This window comes from Bombina bombina, chromosome 5, assembly GCF_027579735.1.
Source record: "Bombina bombina isolate aBomBom1 chromosome 5, aBomBom1.pri, whole genome shotgun sequence".
In the NCBI taxonomy this organism is placed as follows: Eukaryota; Metazoa; Chordata; class Amphibia; order Anura; family Bombinatoridae; genus Bombina; species Bombina bombina.
Window position 1 is genome coordinate 987,326,429 of NC_069503.1, and position 22,519 is coordinate 987,348,947.

The window sequence follows — 22,519 nt, forward strand, 5'->3', positions numbered from 1 at the left end:
GGATTTCATCCTTACTTGTGGGATATTATCCTCCTGCTAACAGGAAGTGGCAAAGCGCACCACAGCAGAGCTGTATATATAGCTCCTCCCTTCCCCTCCAGTCATTCGACCGAAGGTTATAGGAAGAGAAAGGAAAAACTAAAAGGTGCAGAGGTGACTGAAGTTGTAAATAATAAAAAATATAATCTGTCTTAAATTGACAGGGAAGGCCGTGGACTCGTCGTATCGTAGAAGAAATCAATTGATCAGGTAAGCATAAATTTCCTTTTCTTCTACAAGATACGAGTCCACGGATTTCATCCTTACTTGTGGGATACAATACCAAAGCAACAGGACATGGATGAAAGGGAGGGACAAGACAGAGCCCTTAACCGAAGGCACCACTGCTTGAAGAGCTTTTCTCCCAAAAACAGCCTCAGAAGAAGCAAAAGTATCAAATTTGTAAAACATATGAAGAGACGACCAAGTCGCAGCCTTACAAATCTGATCAACAGATGCATCGTTTTTAAAGGCCCATGTGGAAGCCACAGCCCTAGTAGAATGACCCGTAATTCTTTCAGGAGGCTGCTGTCCAGCAGCCTCATATGCCAGGCGGATGATACTCCTCAGCCAAAAAGAAAGAGAGGTAGCCGTAGCTTTCTGACCCCTACGCTTTCCAGAATAAACAATGAAGATGATTGACGGAAATCCTTAGTTGCCTGCAAGTAGAACTTTAAGGCACGGACCTTGTCCAGGTTATGTAACAGACGCTCCTTCTTAGAAGAAGGATTAGGACACAAGGAAGGAACAATTTCCCGATTAATATTCTTATTTGAAACAACCTTAGGAAGAAAACCAGGTTTGGTACGTAAAACCACCTTATCAGAATGAAATATGAGATAAGGCGAATCACACTAACGCTGAAAGCTCAGAAACTATTCGAGCAGAAGAAATAGCAACCAAAAACAGAACTTTCCAAGATAACAATTTAATATCTATGGAATGCATAGGTTCAAACGGAACCCCTTGAAGAACTCAAAGAACTAAATTTAAACTCCAGGGAGGAGTAATTGGTCTAAATACAGGCTTAATTCTAGATAGAGCCTGACAAAAAGACTGAACATCTGCCAAACGTTTGTGAAACAAAATTGACAAAGCAGAAATTTGTCCCTTTAAAGAACTTGCTGATAACCCTTTCTCCAGTCCATCTTGGAGAAAAGACAGAATCCTGGGAATCCTAACTTTACTCCATGAGTAACCCTTGGATTCACACCAATAAAGATATTTACACCATATCTTATGATAGATTTTTCTAGTGACAGGCTTTCTAGCCTATATCAAAGTATTGATGACCGAATCAGAGACTCCTCGCTTAGATAAAATCAAGCGTTCAATCTCCACGCAGTCAGCTGCAGATAAATTAGATTTGGTTGTTGGAAAGGACCTTGAATGAGAAGGTCCTGTCTCAAAGGAAGCTTCCACGGTGGCAGAGAGGACATGTCCACTAGATCCGCATACCTAGTCCTGCGTGGCCACGCATGCGCTATCAGGATTACTGAAGCTCTCTCCTGTTTGATTCAAGCAATCACGCGTGGAAGGAGAGGAAATGGTGAAAACACATAAGCTAGGTTGAACGACCAAGGCACTGCCAAGGTATCTATCAGTTCGGCCTGGGGATCCCTCGACCTGGATCCGTATCTTGGAAGCTTGGCATTCTGTCGAGATGCCATCAGATCCAATTCCGGTCTGCCCCATTGGAGAATCAGTGAGGCAAACACCTCCGGGTGGAGTTCCCACTCCCACGGATGAAAGGTCTGTCGACTTAGAAAATCCGCTTCCCAGTTCTCTACTCCTGGGATGTAGATTGCGGACAGATGACAAAAGTGGGCCTCCCCCCATCGGATTATCTTGGATACTTCTATCATCACTAAGGAACTCTTTGTTCCCCCCTGATGATTGATATATGCCACAGTCGTAATGTTGTCCGACTGGAATCTGATGAATTTGGCCGAAGTCAACTGAGGCCATGCCTGAAGCGCATTGAATATTGCTCTCAGTTCCAGAATATTGATTGGAAGTAGAGACTCCACCTGAGTCCAAACACCCTGAGCCTTCAGGGAATTCCAGACTGCCCCCCCAGCCCAGTAGGCTGGCGTCCGTTGTCACTATCACCCACGAGGGTCTGCGGAAACAAGTCCCCTGGGACAGATGATCCAGAGACAACCACCAAAGAAGAGAGTCTCTGGTTTCTTGATCTAGATTTATCAAAGGAGATAAATCCGCATAATCCCCATTCCACTGTCCAAGCATGCACAGCTGCAGTGGTCTGAGATGAAAGCGAGCAAACGGAATGATGTCCCTTGCCGCTACCATTAATCCAATTACCTCCATACACTGAGCCACTGATGGCCGAGGAATGGACTGAAGTGCTCGGCAAGTATTTAGAATCTTTGATTTTATAACTTCCGTCAGGAAAATTTTCATGGCTACCTAGTCTATCAGAGTTGCCAAGAAAAGAACCCTTGTCTGTGGAACTAGTGAACTCTTTTCTATGTTCACCTTCCAACCGTGAGTTCTCAGGAAAGACAACACTGTGTCCGTGTGAGATTTTGTCAGTGGACACCTGGATTAGAATGTCGTCCAGGTAAGGCGCCACTGCTATGCCTAGCAGTCTGAGAACCGCCAGAAGAGACACTAGAACCTTTGTGAAGATTCTGGGTGCTGTGGACAACCCGAAAGGAAGAGCCACGAACTGATAATGTTTGTCCAGGAAGGCAAACCTTAGAAACTGATGATGATCCTTGTGGATAGGAATATGAAGGTAAGCATCCTTCAAGTCCACGGTAGTTATATATTGACCCTCTTGGATCATTAGTAAGATTGTTCGAATAGTCTCCATTTTGAACGATGGGACTCTGAGAAACTTAAGACACGAGGTCTAAAATGGGTCTGAAAATTCCCTCTTTTTTGGGAACCACGAATAGGTTTGAGTAAAATCCCTGTCACTGCTCCGATCTTGGAACGGGACAAATTACTCTTATAGTTAAAATGTCTTTTACACAGCGTAAGAACGCCTCTCTTTATCTGGTCTGCAGATAATCTTGAAAGATGAAATCTCCCTCTTGGGAGAAAATCCTTGAATTCCAACTGATAACCGTGGGTCACTATTTCCAGCGCCCAGGGATCCTGAACATCTCTTGCCCAAGCCTGGGCAAAGAAAGAGAGTCTGCCCCCTACTAGATCTGGTCCCGGATTAGGGGCCGCCCCTTCATGCTGTCTTAGTAGCAGCGGCGGGCTTCTTGGATTGTTTACCTTTATTCCAGTTCTGGTTGGGTCTCCAGACTGACTTAGATTGGGCAAAATTCCCTTCCTGCTTTGTGGAAGAAGAGGAAGCAGAGGGTCCTCCTTTAAAATTCCGAAAGGAACAAAAATTATTTTGTTTACCCCTCATCTTAACGGACGTATCCTGAGGTAGGGCATGGCCTTTACCTCCTGTAATGTCAGAAATGATTTCCTTCAATTCAGGCCCAAAAAGGGTCTTACCTTTAAATGGAATAGCTAAAAGCTTAGATTTTGAGGACACATCAGCAGATCAAGATTTGAGCCACAACGCTCTACGCGCTAGAATAGCAAATCCTGCATTTTTCGCCGCTAATTTAGCAATTTGAGAAGCGCCATCAGTAATAAAAGAATTGGCTAGCTTGAGAGCCTTAATTCTATCCAAAATGTCATCTAACGGGGTCTCAACCTTAAGAGACTCTTCCAGAGCCTCAAACCAAAAAGCTGCTGCAGTAGTTACTGGAATAATGCAAGTAAAACAAAACCCTGATTAATAAATAATTTCTTTAGAAGACCCTCTAATTTTTTATCCATATGGTCTTTGAAAGCACAACTGTCCTCAATGGGTATAGTCGAAAAACTTAGCCAGGGTAGATATTGCTCCCTCTACCATAGGTACCGTCTGCCACGAGTCCCGAATGGTGTCTGATATGGGAAACATTTTCTTAAAATTAGGAGGGGGAGAAAACGGTATACCTGGTCTATCCCATTCCTTTTTATAATTTCCGAAATTCTTTATAGGAACCGGAAAAACATCAGTGTAAGTAGGTACTTCTAGATATTTATCCATCTTACACAATTTCTCTGGTGGTATTACAATAGGGTCACAATCATCCAAACTCGCTAAAACCTCCCGAAGTAACAGGCTTAAATTTAAAGGACGTAACGTCCGAATCTGTCTGAGATAATACATTCCCTGAGTCTGAAATTTCACCCTCAGACAGCAATTCCCTGACACCCAACTCAGAACACTGTGAGGGTACATCCGAAATAGCTAATAAAGCATCAGAGGATTCAGTATTTACATTAATACCTGACCTACTGCGTTTACCCTGCAACACTGGTAGTTTAGATAATACCTCTGTAAGGGTAGTTGACATAACTGCAGCCATCTTCTGCAGAGTAAAGGAATTAGACGCACTAGAAGTACTTGGCGTCGCTTGTGTGGGCGTTAAAGGTTGTGAGAATTGGATGGCATATCCTGATTCTCTTCAGACTGAGAATCATCCTTAGGCACACTTTCTTGACCTAAAATATGGTCTTTACAATGTAAGGCTCTTTCAGTACAAGAGGTAAAATGTTAGAGGGGGTTCCACAATAGCTTCTAAACACATAGAACAATGAGATTCAGATTCCTCAATGTTAGACATGTTGAACAGACTAGTAATAACCACAGAAGTCGTTTAAACACTTTATTGCTTAAAATAAACTTTTGAAAAACGTGTACTGCGCCTTTAAGAAAAAAGTTAACAATTTTTCCAAAACTGCTTAAATAACGTTAAATTGTCTCAAAATTTAACTTAAACTCGTTGGTTTATCCAAAAATTACTGCACCCCAGTAGTAAGGGGAGAAATAAGGCTCTAAAGTAACTTAGATCAACAAATTGTCAGTTTACACTCAAAAATACCCCCTGCAGAGCTGTGGCGCCTAGCTGTCCCCAGGGTACTTTGAAATGACTTGTCAACACTCCGGACCAGAGATACACTGTCCAGGAGCAACCAGAGTTATTGCTTGCTGCTGCTTAGTCAGAAGGAAGTGCGCATCTGAGCGTGCGAAAACAAGCCCCGCCCCTTAAGGCTGATGCCGGAGTAGGCCCAAACACAACCGCATGGTGAAGCGGTTTTACACACAAGTGAAATGAAAAACAATATACCCCCAAAACACATCCCAGAAAGTCATACTGGTTATTGCCAAAATAAAAACTCTAAGAATCATTTTTTTTGCCTCTCCCATAGTGTCATATAATGCCCTTATAATGTCAACTAGTAACAAAAATAAAAAACAAAGGACTCCAGTAACACCCCTCTGTATAATAGGCCTACTGCTTACCCCATTCCCATACAGGGAAAAAAATGCCAGCCAGTTCTGATATATCAAGTCTCCTCAGAAATAAAAGGCTGCACATACCTTAAAGTGTCAGTAAACCTAAAAAATAATGTTATATAATTCTGCACATAGTGCAGAATTATATAACATTATATTAGTGTTATCGTTATAAAACGTAATATTCCCTTTGAATTTTTTATAAATATGACTGTTTCTCAGACCCGCTCTCTGTGCTCTTCTGAGCGGGTCTGTTTTTATTACACAGCGCATCGTGCTGACAGAGCAGGAGCGAGCTGCACTTAGTGTTATGGCGCGGTCGGGCCGAGATGTGACTATACAGCTGGCCCGATGCGCTGTGTAATAAAAACAGACCCGCTCAGAAGAGCAGAGAGAGAGGGTCTGAGAAACAGTCATATTTATAAAAAATTCAAAGGGAATATTACGTTTTATAACGATAACACTAATATAATGTTATATAATTCTGCACTATGTGCAGAATTAAATAACATGATTTTTTAGGTTTACTGTCCCTTTAATGCTGCTTGTAGCATGAAACCGGTCTCCACACTAAAGATGTCTCATGTGTTACCTTCAGAAGTCTTGTGGGAACCAGCATGGATCTTAGTTACATCTGCTAAGATCATCAACCTCAGGGCAGAAATCTTCTTCCATAACCCCCTGAGGAAAATAGTACTCACCGGTACCATTTAAAATAAAAAACTTCTTGATTGAAGAAACTAAAACTAACACCTCACTTTACCTCTTCCTAGAATAACACAGGCAAAGAGAATGACTGGAGGTGGAGGGAGGAGCTATATATATATATATATATACAGCTCTGCTGTGGTGCTCTTTCCCACTTCCTGTTAGCAGGAGGATAATATCCCACAAGGATGAAATCCGTGGACTCGTCGTATCTTGTAGAAGAAATAAAGTTACTTTGAGGAATTACAAGCACAATTGATTTTTATGTATTTTGCACACACGTTGAAGTGGGTTTTGCTTTTTTAATGGACAATTTCTCATAGATGGTAAGGGACAGTAAACACCTTGAAATTACAATACATTTCTGTTTTGCTGCTAATGAACATAATCAGCCAAATCTTAAAGGGACATGAAACCCAGAAATGTTCATGATTCAGATAGAAAAACATAATTTATGTAAGAACTTACCTGATAAATTCATTTCTTTCATATTAGCAAGAGTTCATGAGCTAGTGACGTATGGGATATACATTCCTACCAGGAGGGGCAAAGTTTCCCAAACCTTAAAATGCCTATAAATACACCCCTCACCACACCCACAATTCAGTTTAACGAATAGCCAAGAAGTGGGGTGATAAGAAAAAAGTGCGAAAGCATATAAAATAAGGAATTGGAATAATTGTGCTTTATACAAAAAAATCAAAACCACCACAAAAAAGGGCGGGCCTCATGGACTCTTGCTAATATGAAAGAAATGAATTTATCAGGTAAGTTCTTACATAAATTATGTTTTCTTTCATGTAATTAGCAAGAGTCCATGAGCTAGTGACGTATGGGATAATGATTACCCAAGATGTGGATCTTTCCACACAAGAGTCACTAGAGAGGGAGGGATAAAATAAAGACAGCCAATTCCTGCTGAAAATAATCCACACCCAGAATAAAATTTTAATGAAAAAACATAAGCAGAAGATTCAAACTGAAAACACTGCCTGAAGTACGTTTCTACCAAAAACTGCTTCAAAAGAAGAAAACACATCAAAATGGTAGAATTTAGTAAAATTATGCAAAGAGGACCAAGTTGCTGCTTTGCAAATCTGATCAACCGAAGCTTCATTCCTAAACGCCCAGGAAGCAGAAACTGACCTAGTAGAATGAGCTGTAATCCTTTGAGGCGGAGTGTTACCCGACTCAACATAGGCATGATGAAATAAAGATTTCAACCAAGATGCCAAAGAAATAGCAGAAGCTTTCTGGCCTTTTCTAGAACCGGAAAAGATGACAAATAGACTAGAAGTCTTTCGGAAAGACTTAGTAGCTTCAACATAATATTACAAAGCTCTAACAGCATCCAAAGAATGCAATGATTTCTCCTTAGAATTCATAGGATCAGGACATAATGAAGGAACCACAATTTCTCTACTAATGTTGTTAGAATTCACAACCTTAGGTAAAAAAAACTGAATTGTGGGTGTGGTGAGGGGTGTATTTATAGGCATTTTAAGGTTTGGGAAACTTTGCCCCTCCTGGTAGGAATGTATATCCCATACGTCACTAGCTCATGGACTCTTGCTAATTACATGAAAGAAATACAATTTTAAACAACTTTCTAATTTACTTCTATTATCTAATTTGTTTTATTCTCTTGGTATTCAAACTGAACACATAGGTGATCCAATGACAATCGGTATATATATGCAGCCACCAATCAGCAACTAGAACCTAGGTTCTTTGCTGCTCCTGAGCTTTCCTAGATAAACCTTACAGCAAAGGATAACATGAGAAAGAAGAAAATTAAATAATAGAAGTAAATTGGAAAGTTGATTCAAATGTTGGGTTTCATGTCCCTTTAACATTTTTAAAACAAATTAACATCCTTTTTCTGCAATTATTTTTCAATAGCCAAACTCCACCCGCCATTTGCCTTAATTGGCTAGACACCGTCATAAAGTTAGCATAAAATGCATTTATTTGCAGCTATTATCAGTTAAAGCCAATTAGGGACAGATATCTAGCAGAGTTAGCCTTGAGACGTCAGCAGGTGCATTTCAATTTCTGAGTATTAGATAGTGCTCAATTCTCAGCTAAATTACATTAAAAGGGGCAAAAATAAATACAGAAAATATATTTCAAAGTACTGTAGTTTCATTGCATAGCTAAACATGTATATAAAAATCTCAAAGTATTTACTGCCCCTTTAAACAACCTAGAAATTCTTCAACCAACCCCCCCCCCCCCCCAAAAAAAAAGATATTACATAAAACAAAATATTAGGCTTTCATTAATATGCATTTCCATTATGAAAATTGTATTTATATTTAGAATGTTTCCTTCTTAAATAAGTAACTACCAATACAGTAAAAATAAAAGTACAAAACTCAATATACATCTTTAGGCTGTAAAATATGCAGTTGAAAGAAAAGCATTAATATATAAAAGCGTTAATTTTCCATATACCATTAAAAAAGTAAGCCTGGCACTATTAGAAACCCACATGTCTCTGAAAGTGCACATAAAGTATTAAATTTGGTGGTTCATTCTTTTGTATTTTATTTAAAAAAGGGTGAAAAGGAAAAAAAAAAAAGACAACACACAAATGTTTACTTCACTGTACATAAAAAAAATAAAGTTTTTACATTTTGAATCTGAGATTTTATGAAAATACATATGCTTTCTTCAAATTTCAAGGTTATTTAAGTCTTAGTACTTCATTGTATTGGTCATTCAAATATTTATAAACTAGTTTTTAATAGTTTCAAGCATTAATGCCACACAATGTCAAGGATTTTGTTCTATCGTGTGAATGACCGCACATGCCGTCCTCTGCCGCCGTTGCCAACAAGAAATTTCCCACGAGAATTATTTCCACTTCCTGCGGCATTTGCCCAAGATGGTCCGATGCCACCACGACCTCTTGCAGCCCGGTCGCGTGGATTTGGACGGTATCCTAATTTAAGTAAGAGGTAAATAATTAAAACCTACATTTTTATCCGGATTTTCTTTCACAATTATGGTCCTAACTAACATTTCTTCAAACACTTAAAAACAGAATTTATGCTTACCTGATAAATTACTTTCTCTTGCGGTGTATCCAGTCCACGGATTCATCCTTTACTTGTGGGATAGTCTCATTCCCTACAGGAAGTGGCAAAGAGAGCACACAGCAGAGCTGTCCATATAGCTCCCCCTCTAGCTCCACCCCCCAGTCATTCGACCAAAGGTTAGGAAGAAAAAGGAGAAACCATAGGGTGCAGTGGTGACTGTAGTTTAAACAAAAAATTTTTTACCTGACTTAAATGCCAGGGCGGGCCGTGGACTGAATACACCGCAAGAGAAAGTAATTTATCAGGTAAGCATAAATTCTGTTTTCTCTTGCAAGGTGTATCCAGTCCACGGATTCATCCTTTACTTGTGGGATACCAATACCAAAGCTTTAGGACACTGATGAAGGGAGGGAACAAGACAGGTACCTTAAACGGAAGGCACCACTGCTTGCAAAACCTTTCTCCCAAAAATAGCCTCCGAAGAAGCAAAAGTATCGAATTTGTAAAATTTGGCAAAAGTATGCAGTGAAGACCAAGTCGCTGCCTTACAAATCTGTTCAACAGAAGCCTCATTTTTGAAAGCCCATGTGGAAGCCACTGCGCTGGTAGAATGAGCAGTAATTCTTTCAGGAGGCTGCTGGCCAGCAGTCTCATAGGCCAAACGGATGATGCTTTTCAGCCAAAAGGAAAGAGAGGTAGCAGACGCTTTCTGACCTCTCCTCTTACCAGGATAGATAACAAACAAGGAAGATGTTTGTCTGAAATCCTTAGTTGCTTGTAAATAGAACTTTAAAGCACGAACTACATCAAGATTGTGTAATATACGTTCCTTCTTTGAAGATGGATTAGGACCCAGAGAAGGAACAACTATCTCCTGTTTAATATTCTGGTTAGAAACAACTTTAGGAAGAAAACCAGGCTTGGTACGCAAAACTACCTTATCTGCGTGGAACACCAGGTAAGGTGAATCACACTGTAAGGCAGATAATTCTGAAACTCTTCGAGCAGAAGAGATAGCTACCAAAAACAAAACTTTCCAAGACAACAACTTAATGTCTATGGAATGTAAAGGTTCAAACGGAACCCCTTGAAGAACTGAAAGAACTAGATTCAAACTCCATGGCTGAGCCACAGGTTTAAGACAGGCTTGATTCTGACTAAAGCCTGAGCAAACGCTTGAACATCTGGTACCTCTGCCAGACGCTTGTGTAACAGGATAGACAAAGCAGATATTTGTCCTTTTAAGGAACTAGCTGACAATCCTTTCTCCAATCCTTCTTGGAGAAAGGACAAAATCCTGGGAATCCTAATCTTACTCCATGAGTAACCCTTGGATTCACACCAACAAAGATATTTCCGCCATATCTTATGGTAGGTTTTCCTGGTGACAGGCTTTCTAGCCTGAATCAGAGTATCTATAACGGACTCAGAGAACCCACGATTTGATAGAATTAAGCGTTCAATCTCCAAGCAGTCAGACGTAGAGAAACTAAATTTGGATGCTTGAACGGACCCTGTATTAGAAGATCCTGCCTCATTGGCAGTATCCATGGTGGGACAGATGACATGTCCACTAGGTCTGCATACCAAGTCCTGCGTGGCCACGCAGGCGCTATCAGAATCACCGAAGCCTTCTCCTGCTTGATTCTAGCGACCAGACGCGGGAGGAGAGGAAACGGTGGAAAAACATAAGCCAGATTGAAGGACCAAGGCGCTGCTAGAGCATCTATCAATAGCGCCTTGAGGTCCCGGGACCTGGACCCGTAGAGAGGAAGTTTGGCATTCTGACGGGACGCCATCAGATCCAATTCTGGAGTGCCCCATAGCTGAGTCAGCTGGGCAAATACCTCCGGGTGGAGTTCCCACTCCCCCGGGTGAAAAGTCTGACGACTTAGAAAATCTGCCTCCAAGTTGTCTACTCCTGGGATGTGAATTGCTGAGAGATGGCAGGAGTGATCCTCCGCCCACCTGATTATTTTGGTTACTTCCGTCATCGCTAGGGAACTCTTTGTTCCCCCCTGATGATTGACATAAGCTACAGTCGTGATGTTGTCCGACTGAAATCTGATGAATTTGGCCGCAGCTAGTTGAGGCCATGCCTGAAGAGCGTTGAATATCGCCCTCAGTTCCAGAATGTTTATCGGGAGAAGCTTTTCTTCCCGAGACCATAAGCCCTGGGCTTTCAGGGAGTCCCAGACCGCCCCCCAGCCTAACAGACTGGCGTCGGTCGTTACACTGAGCCACAGATGGCCGAGGAATGGAATGAAGAACTCGGCAAGTAGTTAGGAGAGTTAATTTTCTGGCCTCCATCAGAAATATTTTCATTTCTACCGAGTCTATTAAGAGTCCCTAGGAAGGGAACCCTTGTGAGAGGGGAAAGGGAACTCTTTTTGATGTTCACCTTCCACCCGTGAGACCTCAGAAAGGCCAATACAATCTCCGTGTGAGAGTTGGCTCTTTGGAAAGACGGCGCCTGAATTAAGATGTTGTCTAGGTAAGGCGCCACTGCTATGCCCCGCGGTCTTAGAACCGCCAGGAGGGACCCTAGCACCTTTGTGAAAATTCTGGGAGCAGTGGCTAAGCCGAAAAGAAGAGCCACAAACTGGTAATGCTTGTCCAGAAAGGTGAACCTGAGAAACTGGTGATGATCTTTGTGGATAGGAATGGGTAGGTATGCATCCTTTAGATCCACGGTAGTCATATATTGACCTTCCTGGATCATTGGTAAGATTGTCCGAATGGTCTCCATTTTGAATGATGGGACTCTTAGGAATCTGTTTAGAATTTTTAGATCCAGGATGGGTCTGAAAGTTCCCTCTTTTTTGGGAACCACAAACAGGTTTGAGTAAAAACCCAGCCCTTGTTCCATGATTGGAACTGGGTGGATCACTCCCATTGTATGTAGATCTTCTACATAGCGTAAAAACGCCTCTTTCTTCGTCTGATCTGTAGACAGACGAGAAATGTGCAACCTCCCCCTTGGAGAACCCTTGAATTCCAGAAGATATCCCTGGGATACAATATCTAACGCCCAAGGATCATGTACATCTCTTGCCCAGGCCTGAGCGAAGAGAGAGAGTCTGCCCCTACTAGATCCGGTCCCGGATCGGGGGCTACCCCTTCATGCTATCTTGTTGGCAGCTGCAGGCTTTTTGGCCTGTTTACCCTTATTCCAGCCCTGGTAAGGTTTCCAGGTTGTCTTGGGCTGTGAATCGTTACCCTCTTGCTTTGCAGCCGGAGAGGATGAAGCCGGGCCGTTCCTGAAATTACGAAAGGAACGAAAAACATAATTTATGCTTACCTGATAAATTTATTTCTCCTGTGGTGTATCCAGTCCACGGATCATCCATTACTTGTGGGATATTCTCATTCCCAACAGGAAGTTGCAAGAGGACACCCACAGCAGAGCTGTCTATATAGCTCCTCCCCTCACTGCCATATCCAGTCATTCGACCGAAAACAAGCAGAGAAAGGAGAAACCACAGGGTGCAGTGGTGACTGTAGTTTAAAATTAAAAAATACCTGCCTTAAAATGACAGGGCGGGCCGTGGACTGGATACACCACAAGAGAAATAAATTTATCAGGTAAGCATAAATTATGTTTTCTCTTGTAAGGTGTATCCAGTCCACGGATCATCCATTACTTGTGGGATACCAATACCAAAGCTAAAGTACACAGATGAAGGGAGGGGCAAGGCAGGTACTTAAACGGAAGGTACCACTGCCTGCAAAACCTTTCTCCCAAAAATAGCCTCCGAAGAAGCAAAAGTATCAAATTTGTAGAATTTTGAAAAAGTATGAAGCGAAGACCAAGAAGCCACAGCTCTAGTAGAATGAGCTGTAATCCTTTCTGGAGGCTGCTGGCCAGCAGTCTCATAGGCTAAGCGGATTATGCTTCTTAGCCAAAAAGAAAGAGAGGTTGCCGAAGCCTTTTGACCTCTCCTCTGTCCAGAGTAGACAACAAACAAAGCAGATGTTTGACGAAAATCTTTAGTAGCTTGTAAGTAAAACTTTAAAGCACAAACCACGTCCAGATTGTGTAATAGACGCTCCTTCTTTGAAGAAGGATTAGGACACAAAGACGGAACAACAATCTCTTGATTGATATTCTTATTAGATACCACCTTAGGTAAAAACCCAGGTTTGGTACGCAGAACTACCTTATCTGCATGGAAGATCAGATAAGGAGAATCACATTGTAAGGCAGATAACTCGGAAACTCTACGAGCCGAGGAAATAGCTACCAAAAAAGAACTTTCCAAGATAAAAGTTTGATATCTATGGAATGAAGAGGTTCAAACGGAACCCCCTGAAGAACTTTAAGAACCAAATTTAAGCTCCAAGGTGGAGCAACAGGTTTAAACACAGGCTTGATTCTAACTAAAGCCTGACAAAATGACTGAACGTCTGGGACATCCGCCAGACGCTTGTGCAAAAAAATAGATAGCGCAGAAATCTGTCCCTTTAAGGAACTAGCTGACAATCCTTTCTCCAATCCTTCTTGGAGAAAAGAGAATATCCTGGGAATCCTGACCTTACTCCATGAGTAGCCCTTAGATTCACACCAATAAAGATATTTACGCCATATTTTATGATAGATTTTCCTGGTGACAGGCTTCCGTGCCTGAATTAAGGTATCAATGACTGACTCGGAGAAACCACGCCTTGATAAAATCAAGCATTCAATCTCCAGGCAGTCAGCCTCAGAGAAATTAGATTTGGATGGTTGAAAGGACCTTGAAGTAGAAGGTCCTGTCTCAGCGGCAGAGTCCATGTTGGAAAGGATAACATGTCCACCAGATCTGCATACCAAGTCCTGCGTGGCCACACAGGCGCTATCAAGATCACCGATGCTCTCTCCTGCTTGATTTTGACAATCAGACGAGGGAGCAGAGGAAACGGTGGAAATACATAAGCCAGGTTGAAGGACCAAGGCGCTGCTAGAGCATCTATCAGCGTTGCCTTGGGGTCCCTGGCCCTGGATCCGTAACAAGGAAGCTTGGCGTTCTGGCGAGACGCCATGAGATCCAGTTATGGTTCGCCCCAACGAAGAACCAATTGTGCAAACACCTCCGGATGGAGTTCCCACTCCCCCGGATGAAAAGTCTGTCGACTTAGAAAATCCGCCTCCCAGTTCTCTATACCTGGGATATGGATAGCTGATAGGTGGCAAGAGTGAATCTCTGCCCAGCTAATTATCTTTGAGACTTCTAACATCGCTAGGGAACTCCTTGTTCCCCCTTGATGGTTGATGTAAGCCACAGTCGTGATGTTGTCCGACTGAAATCTGATGAACCTCATTGTCGCTAGATGAGGCCAAGCCTGAAGAGCATTGAATATCGCTTTTAGTTCCAGAATGTTTATTGGAAGGAGTGACTCCTCCTGAGTCCACGATCCCTGAACCTTAAGGGAGTTCCAGACTGCACCCCAACCTAGAAGGCTGGCATCTGTCGTTACAATTGTCCAATCTGGCCTGCGAAAGGTCGTACCTTTGGACAGATGGACCCGAGATAGCCACCAGAGAAGAGAATCCCTGGTCTCTTGGTCCAGATTCAGTAAAGGGGACAAATCTGTGTAATCCCCATTCCACTGACTGAGCATGCATAGTTGCAGCGGTCTGAGATATAGGCGTGCAAACGGCACTATGTCCATTGCCGCTACCATTAAGCCGATTACTTCCATGCACTGAGCCACCGAAGGGTGAGGAATGGAATAAAGAACACGGCAGGAATTTAGAAGTTTTGATAACCTAGACTCCGTCAGGTAAATTTTCATTTTTACAGAATCTATCAGAGTCCCTAGGAAGGAAACTCTTGTGAGGGGGGATAGAGAACTCTTTTTCTCGTTCACCTTCCACCCATGCGACCTCAGAAATGCCAACACTATGTCCGTATGAGACTTGGCAATTTGGAAGTTTGACGCCTGAATCAGGATGTCGTCTAAATAAGGGGCCACTGCTATGCCCCGTGGCCTTAGGACCGCCAGAAGCGACCCCCAGAACCTTTGTAAAAATTCTTGGGGCTGTAGCTAACCCAAAGGGAAGAGCTACAAACTGGTAGTGCCTGTCTAGGAAGGCAAACCTGAGAAACCGATGATGATCTTTGTGTATCGGAATGTGCAGATAAGCATCCTTTAAATCCACTGTAGTCATGTATTGACCCTCCTGGATCATAGGTAGGATGGTACGAATAGTCTCCATCTTGAATGATGGAACTCTGAGGAATTTGTTTAAGATCTTTAGATCCAAAATTGGTCTGAAGGTTCCCTCTTTTTTGGGAACCACAAACAGATTTGAGTAAAATCCCTGTCCCTTTGGGACTGGATGGATCACTCCCATAACTAGGAGGTCTTGTACACAGTGTAAGAATATGCCTCTCTCTTTATCTGGTTTGCAGATGATTGAGAAAGGTGAAATCTCCCTTTTGGGGGGGAAGCCTTGAAGTCCAGAAGATATCCCTGGGATATAATTTCCAACGCCCAGGGATCCTGGACATCTCTTGCCCACGCCTGGGTGAAGAGCGAAAGTCTGCCCCCTACTAGATCCGTTACCGGATAGGGGGGCGTTCCTTCATGCTGTCTTAGAGGCAGCAGCAGGCTTTTTGGCCTGCTTACCCTTGTTCCAGGTCTGGTTAGGTCTCCAGACCGTCTTGGACTGAGCAAAAGTTCCCTCTTGTTTTGCATTAGAGGAAGTTGATGCCGCACTTGCCTTGAAGTTTCGAAAGGCACGAAAATTAGACTGTTTGGCCCTTGGTTTGGACCTATCCTGAGGAAGGGCATGACCTTTTCCTCCAGTGATATCAGCAATAATCTCCTTCAAACCAGGCCCGAATAGGGTCTGCCCCTTGAAGGGAATGTTAAGCTGCTTCGATTTTGAAGTAACGTCAGCTGACCATGATTTAAGCCATAGCGCTCTGCGCACCTGGATAGCAAAACCAGAATTCTTAGCCGTTAGTTTAGTCAAATGAACAATGGCATCAGAAACAAAAGAATTGGCTAGCTTAAGTGCTCTAAGCTTGTCAAGTATTTCATCCAATGGAGTCGCTACCTGTAAAGCCTCTTTCAGAGACTCAAACCAGAACGCCGCAGCAGCAGTGACAGGCGCAATGCATGCAAGGGGCTGTAGGATAAAACCTTGTTGAATAAACATTTTCTTAAGGTAACCCTCTAACTTTTTATCCATTGGATCTAAGAAAGCACAACTGTCCTCAACAGGGATAGTAGTACACTTTGCTAGAGTAGAAACTGCTCCCTCCACCTTAGGAACTGTCTGCCATAAGTCCCGTGTGGTGGCGTCTATTGGAAACATTTTTCTAAAAACAGGAGGGGGAGAGAACGGCACACCTGGTCTATCCCATTCCTTAGTATTAATTTCAGTAAACCTTTTAGGTATTGGAAAAACATCAGTACGCACTGGCACTGCATAGTATTTATCCAGTCTACACAATTTCTCTGGCACTGCAATTGTATCACAGTCATTCAGAGCAGCTAAAACCTCCCTGAGTAACACACGGAGGTGTTCAAGCTTAAATTTAAATGTAGAAATATCAGAATCAGGTTGCATCATCTTCCCTGAGTCAGAAATATCACCCACAGAAAGAAGCTCTCCTTCTTCAGCTTCTGCATATTGTGAGGCAGTATCAGACATAGTTCTTAAAGCGTCAGTATGCTCTGTAATTCGTCTAACTCCAGAGCTATCTCGCTTTCCTCTAAATACAGGTAGTCTGGCTAATACCGCTGACAGTGTATTATCCATGACTGCCGCCATGTCTTGTAAAGTAAACGCTATGGGCGCCCTGGATGTACTTGGCGCCATTTGAGCGTGAGTCCCTTGAGCGGGAGTCAAAGGATCTGACACGTGGGGAGAGTTAGTCGGCAAAACTTCCCCCTCGTCAGATTCCTCTGGTGATACATTTTTTAAAGACAAAATATGATCTTTATTGCTTAAAGTGAAATCAGTACATTTGGTACACATTCTAAGAGGGGGTTCCACCATGGCTTTTAAACATAATGAACAAGGAGTTTCCTCTATGTCAGACATGTTTATACGGACTAGCAATGAGACTAGCAAGCTTGGAAAACACTTTAAATCAAGTTAACAAGCAAATATAAAAAACGGTACTGTGCCTTTAAGAGAAACAAATTTTGTCAGAATTTGAAAAACAGTGAAAAAAGGCAGTAAATCAAACGAAATGTTTACAGTGTGTATAATAATCTAACAGAGCATTGCACCCACTTGCAAATGGATGATTAACCCCTTAGTTCAAAAACCGGATCAAAAAAACGATAGAGACGTTTTTTATCAGTCACACCAAACTGCCACAGCCTCGCTGTGGAGACTACCTTCCCCAACAAACGATTTTGGAAGCCTAAGAGCCCTTTAGAGATGTCCTGTAGCATTCAGGGAACTCAGTCTGTAATAGTTAATGCACAAAAAAGCACTAAACTAGGCCCCTCCCACTCATAGTAACACAGTGGAAAGCCTCAGGAAACTGTTTCTAGGCAAATTTAAGCCAGCCATGTGGAAAAAAACTAGGCCCCAATAAAGTTTTATCACCAAAGTATATATAAAAACGTTTAAACATGCCAGCAAACGTTTTATATTGTAAATATAAAAGAGTTTTACCTCAGAAAGTAAGCATGATACCAGTCGCTATTAAATCACTGTATTCAGGCTTACCTTACATAAATTTGGTATCAGCAGCATTTTCTAGCCTCCACATCTTCTAGAAAAATATTAACTGCACATACCTCATAGCAGGATAACCTGCACACCATTCCCCCGCTGAAGTTATCTCTCTCTTCAGACATGTGTGAGAACAGCAATGGATCTTAGTTACAACCTGCTAAGATCATAGAAATCCCAGGCAGATTCTTCTTTTTTGCTGCCTGGAACAAAATAGCACAACTCCGGTACTATTTAAAAATAATAAACTCTTGATTGAAGCAAAATAACAGCTACATTTCACCACTTATCTCTTACTACCTCCATGCTTGTTGAGAGTTGCAAGAGAATGACTGGATATGGCAGTGAGGGGAGGAGCTATATAGACAGCTCTGCTGTGGGTGTCCTCTTGCAACTTCCTGTTGGGAATGAGAATATCCCACAAGTAATGGATGATCCGTGGACTGGATACACCTTACAAGAGAAATTAGCTTTGTTCTTTGTCTTAAAGGACTTGTCCTGAGGGAGAGCATTGCCTTTTCCCCCGGTGATTTCTGAAATTATCTCTTTCAATTCAGGCCCGAAGAGGGTCTTTCCTTTGAAAGGGATGTTCAAAAGCTTGGATTTAGACGACACATCGGCCGACCAGGTCTTTAGCCATAGCGCCCTGCGCGCCAAAATGGTGAAACCTGAATTTTTTGCCGCTAACTTAGCTATTTGGAAAGCGGCGTCAGTGATAAAAGAATTAGCTAGCTTTAGAGCCTTAATTCTATCCATAATTTCCTCATATGAGGTCTCCGTCTGGAGCGAGTCTTCCAGCGCCTCAAACAAGAAAGCAGCTGCCGTAGTTACAGGAATAATGCAGGCAATAGGCTGGAGAAGAAAACCTTGTTGAACAAAAATTTTCTTAAGTAAACCCTCTAACTTCTTATCCATAGGGTCTTTGAAAGCACAACTGTCTGCCACGAGTCCCGCACAGGGTCAGGTATGGGGAACATTTTTTAAAAACAGGAAAGGGAACAAGGGGAACAAAGGTAACACCTGGTCTATCCCACTCCCTAGTAACGATATCCGTAATCCTCTTAGGGACCGGAAACGTATCCGTGTAAACAGGGACCTCTAGGTACTTGTCCATTTTAAACAATTTCTCTGGGATCACCAAAGGGTCGCAGGCATCCAGAGTAGCTAATACCTCCCTAAGCAAAACGCGGAGGTGTTCTAGTTTAAACTTAAAAGCCAATGTATCTGAATCTGTCTGAGGAGGAACCCTTCCTTAATCAGAGACTTCTCCCTCAGACATCAAATCCCTCGCTCCCACTTCAGAGCGTTGTGAGGGTATATCGGATACGGCTATCAAAGCGTCAGAATGCTCATAATCTGTTCTTAAAACGGAGCTATCACGCTTAGCAGGTAACACGGGCAGTTTAGATAAGAAGGCTGTAAGAGAATTATCCATGACTGCCGCTAAGTCTTGTAATGTAAAATGGTTAGACGCACTAGAGGTACTAGGCATCGCTTGCGCGGGCATAACTGGTTGTGACACTTGGGGAGAGGCAGACGAGCTACCCTCGTTACCTTCAGTCTGAGAATCATCTTGGGCCACATTCTTAAGTGTAACAATATGATCTTTAAAGTGTATAGACATATCAGTACAAGTGGGACACATTCTGAGAGGGGGTTCCACCATGGCTTCTAAACACATTGAACAAGGATTTTCCTTAGTGTCAGACATGTTTAACAGACTAGTAGTATACACAAGCAGGCTTGGAAATCACTTTAATCAAATAAAAAACACAATTTGAAAAAAACGTTACTGTGCCTTTAAGAGATAAAAAGAGCACACAATTTTACAAAACAGTGAAAAATGCAGCAATCCTCTTGAAATTTTCACAGTATGTACCTAAAGCCTTAATAAGATTGCACTACAAGTTGCAACACGATTAACCCCTTAATGACCAAACCGGAGCAGCCTAAAGCCAACACTTGGTTAAAAATAGTACAGCACCTTGCCACAGCCTTGCTGTGGCCCTACCTGCCCTTAGGGATCAGATTTGGGGGAATATAGCTTCTATAAGAATGTCAAACAGCAGCAGGACCCTCCATGTGAAGCAGCATGAACTTCTCTGCAATTTTAACTGCGCATCTGAGGCACAAAATTAGGCCCCTCCCACTCTACTCTGGAGCTGTGAGGCCTAGTAAATCACTCTTAAGTGAATAAAAAACAGCCATGTGGGAAATAACCCCAGAAAGAACCCCAAAAGGACTTTCAAATTGTCTACAAACGATATTTTTCTTAAATAAACAATCGATTGCCCTGAATCAGTGTCAACCAGCATAATTAGCCCTGTTATGTAAGCATTCAATTCCTTACTAAGTCTGTGAACATAGCTTACCCTCCCCTCATGGGGATATTGTCAGTCTCTTCTAGCATTATCTCAGTCTTGTCTAGAAATAAATGACTGAACATACCTCATTGCAGATTACCCTGCAAACCGTTCCCCCCAACTGAAGTTTTCTGGTACTCCTCAGTCCTGTGTGGGAACAGCAGTGTATTTTAGTTACAACATGCTAAAATCATTTTCCTCTCAGCAGAAATCTTCATCACTTTTCTGCTACAGAGTAAATAGTACAAACCGGTACCATTTAAAATAAACTTTTGATTGAAGATAATAAAAACTACAATTCTAACACCACATTCACTTTACACTCCCGAGAGAGACCCTAGTGCTTAGAGCCGGCAAAGAGAATGACTGGGGGGTGGAGCTAGAGGGGGAGCTATATGGACAGCTCTGCTGTGTGCTCTCTTTGCCATTTCCTGTAGGGAATGATAATATCCCACAAGTAAAGGATGAATCCATGGACTGGATACACCTTGCAAGAGAAATCTCAATTTCAGAGCTAGTAAACCCATTGCAATTGGTATCCCATCTCACTTGCTCAGTCATAAATGCCAAGAACTTATTGTCAAATTGCTAAAAGAAACTTGAGGAAAGCGAAGATTTTGAGCAAGCTTCACCACAATATTTTACCATGATGCTCTACATTTTTTTTATGGATAAAGACTTTAAAGTGATAGTCTACTCAAAATTGCATGCTCTATCTGAATCATGAAAGTTTGATTTTGACTAGACTATCCCTTTAACCCTGTGTAAATCTAGATTTTTCATGGGATCATGTAGCAGGGGAAATAACCTTGCAGCAAATAAATAGAGCATAAAAGCAAGTAATATACCATAGAAAAAGTAGACTTTAAACACATTTCTTCCAAGGTGTTCATAAACAGAATTACATGATTGTCACTTAGGTCCTTAGAGTTATGATTTAAGCAACCAAAGCCGCTAAATAACCCATATGATGTACCTAAAATAACATAATTTATGTAAGAACTTACCTGATAAATTAATTTCTTTCATATTAGCAAGAGTCCATGAGCTAGTGACGTATGGGATATACATTCCTACCAGGAGGGGCAAAGTTTCCCAAACCTCAAAATGCCTATAAATACACCCCTCACCACACCCACAATTCAGTTTAACGAATAGCCAAGAAGTGGGGTGATAAGAAAGGAGCGAAAGCATCAAAAATAAGGAATTGGAATAATTGTGCTTTATACAAAAAAATCATAACCACCACAAAAAAGGGTGGGCCTCATGGACTCTTGCTAATATGAAAGAAATGAATTTATCAGGTAAGTTCTTACATAAATTATGCTTTCTTTCATGTAATTATCAAGAGTCCATGAGCTAGTGACGTAAGGGATAGCAGATACCCAAGAAGTGGAACATCCACGCAAGAGTCACTAGAGAGGGAGGGATAAAATAAAGACAGCCAATTCCGCTGAAAAAATAATCCACAACCCAAATCAAAAAAATTGAAATAATAAGCAGAAGAATCAAACTGAAACAGCTGCCTGAAGTACTTTTATACCAAAAACTGCTTCTGAAGAAGAGAAAACATCAAAATGGTAGAATTTAGTAAAAGTATGCAAAGAAGACCAAGTTGCTGCTTTGCAAATCTGATCAACAGAAGCTTCATTCCTAAAAGCCTAGGAAGTAGAAACTGACCTAGTAGAATGAGCCGTAATCCTTTGAGGCGGGGACTTACCCGACTCTACATAAGCATGATGAATCAAAGACTTTAACCAAGATGCCAATGAAATGGCAGAAGCCTTCTGACCTTTCCTGGAACCAGAAAAGATAACAAATAGACTAGAAGTCTTTCTGAAACCTTTAGTAGCTTCAACATAATATTTCAAAGCTCTTACTACATCCAAAGAATGTAAAGATCTATCCAGAGAATTCTTAGGATTAGAACACAATGAAGGGACAACAATTTCTCTACTAATGTTGTTAGAATTCACAACTTTAGGTAAAAATTTAAATGAAGTCCGCAACACCGCCTTATCCTGATGAAAAATCAGAAAAGGAGATTCACAAGAAAGAGCAGATAACTCAGAAACTCTTCTAGCAGAAGAGATGGCCAAAAGGAACAAAACTTTCCACGAAAGTAATTTAATATCCAGAGAATGCATAGGTTCAAACGGAGGAGCCTGTAAAGCCCTCAGAACCAAATTAAGACTCCAAGGAGGAGAGATTGACTTAATGACAGGCTTGATACGAACCAAAGCCTGTACAAAACAATGAATATCAGGAAGATTAGCAATCTTTCTATGAAAAAGAACAGAAAGAGCAGAGATTTGTCCTTTCAAGGAGCTTGCAGACAAACCCTTATCCAAACCATCCT

At 41.8% G+C, this 22,519-nt stretch overlaps 1 protein-coding gene across 1 annotated transcript in view; it reads right to left on the reverse strand.

Moving 5' to 3' along the window:
* Nucleotides 1-8,361: 8,361 nt before the first annotated feature.
* The window catches only part of VIRMA (vir like m6A methyltransferase associated), a 191,366-nt gene continuing 177,208 nt past the window's right edge, over nucleotides 8,362-22,519 (reverse strand). Inside the window, exon 24 of the mRNA XM_053715207.1 lies at nucleotides 8,362-9,017. Within this exon, the coding sequence (XP_053571182.1) occupies nucleotides 8,863-9,017 (155 nt within the window). The 3' untranslated portion in view covers nucleotides 8,362-8,862. The remainder of the gene's footprint in view (nucleotides 9,018-22,519) is intronic.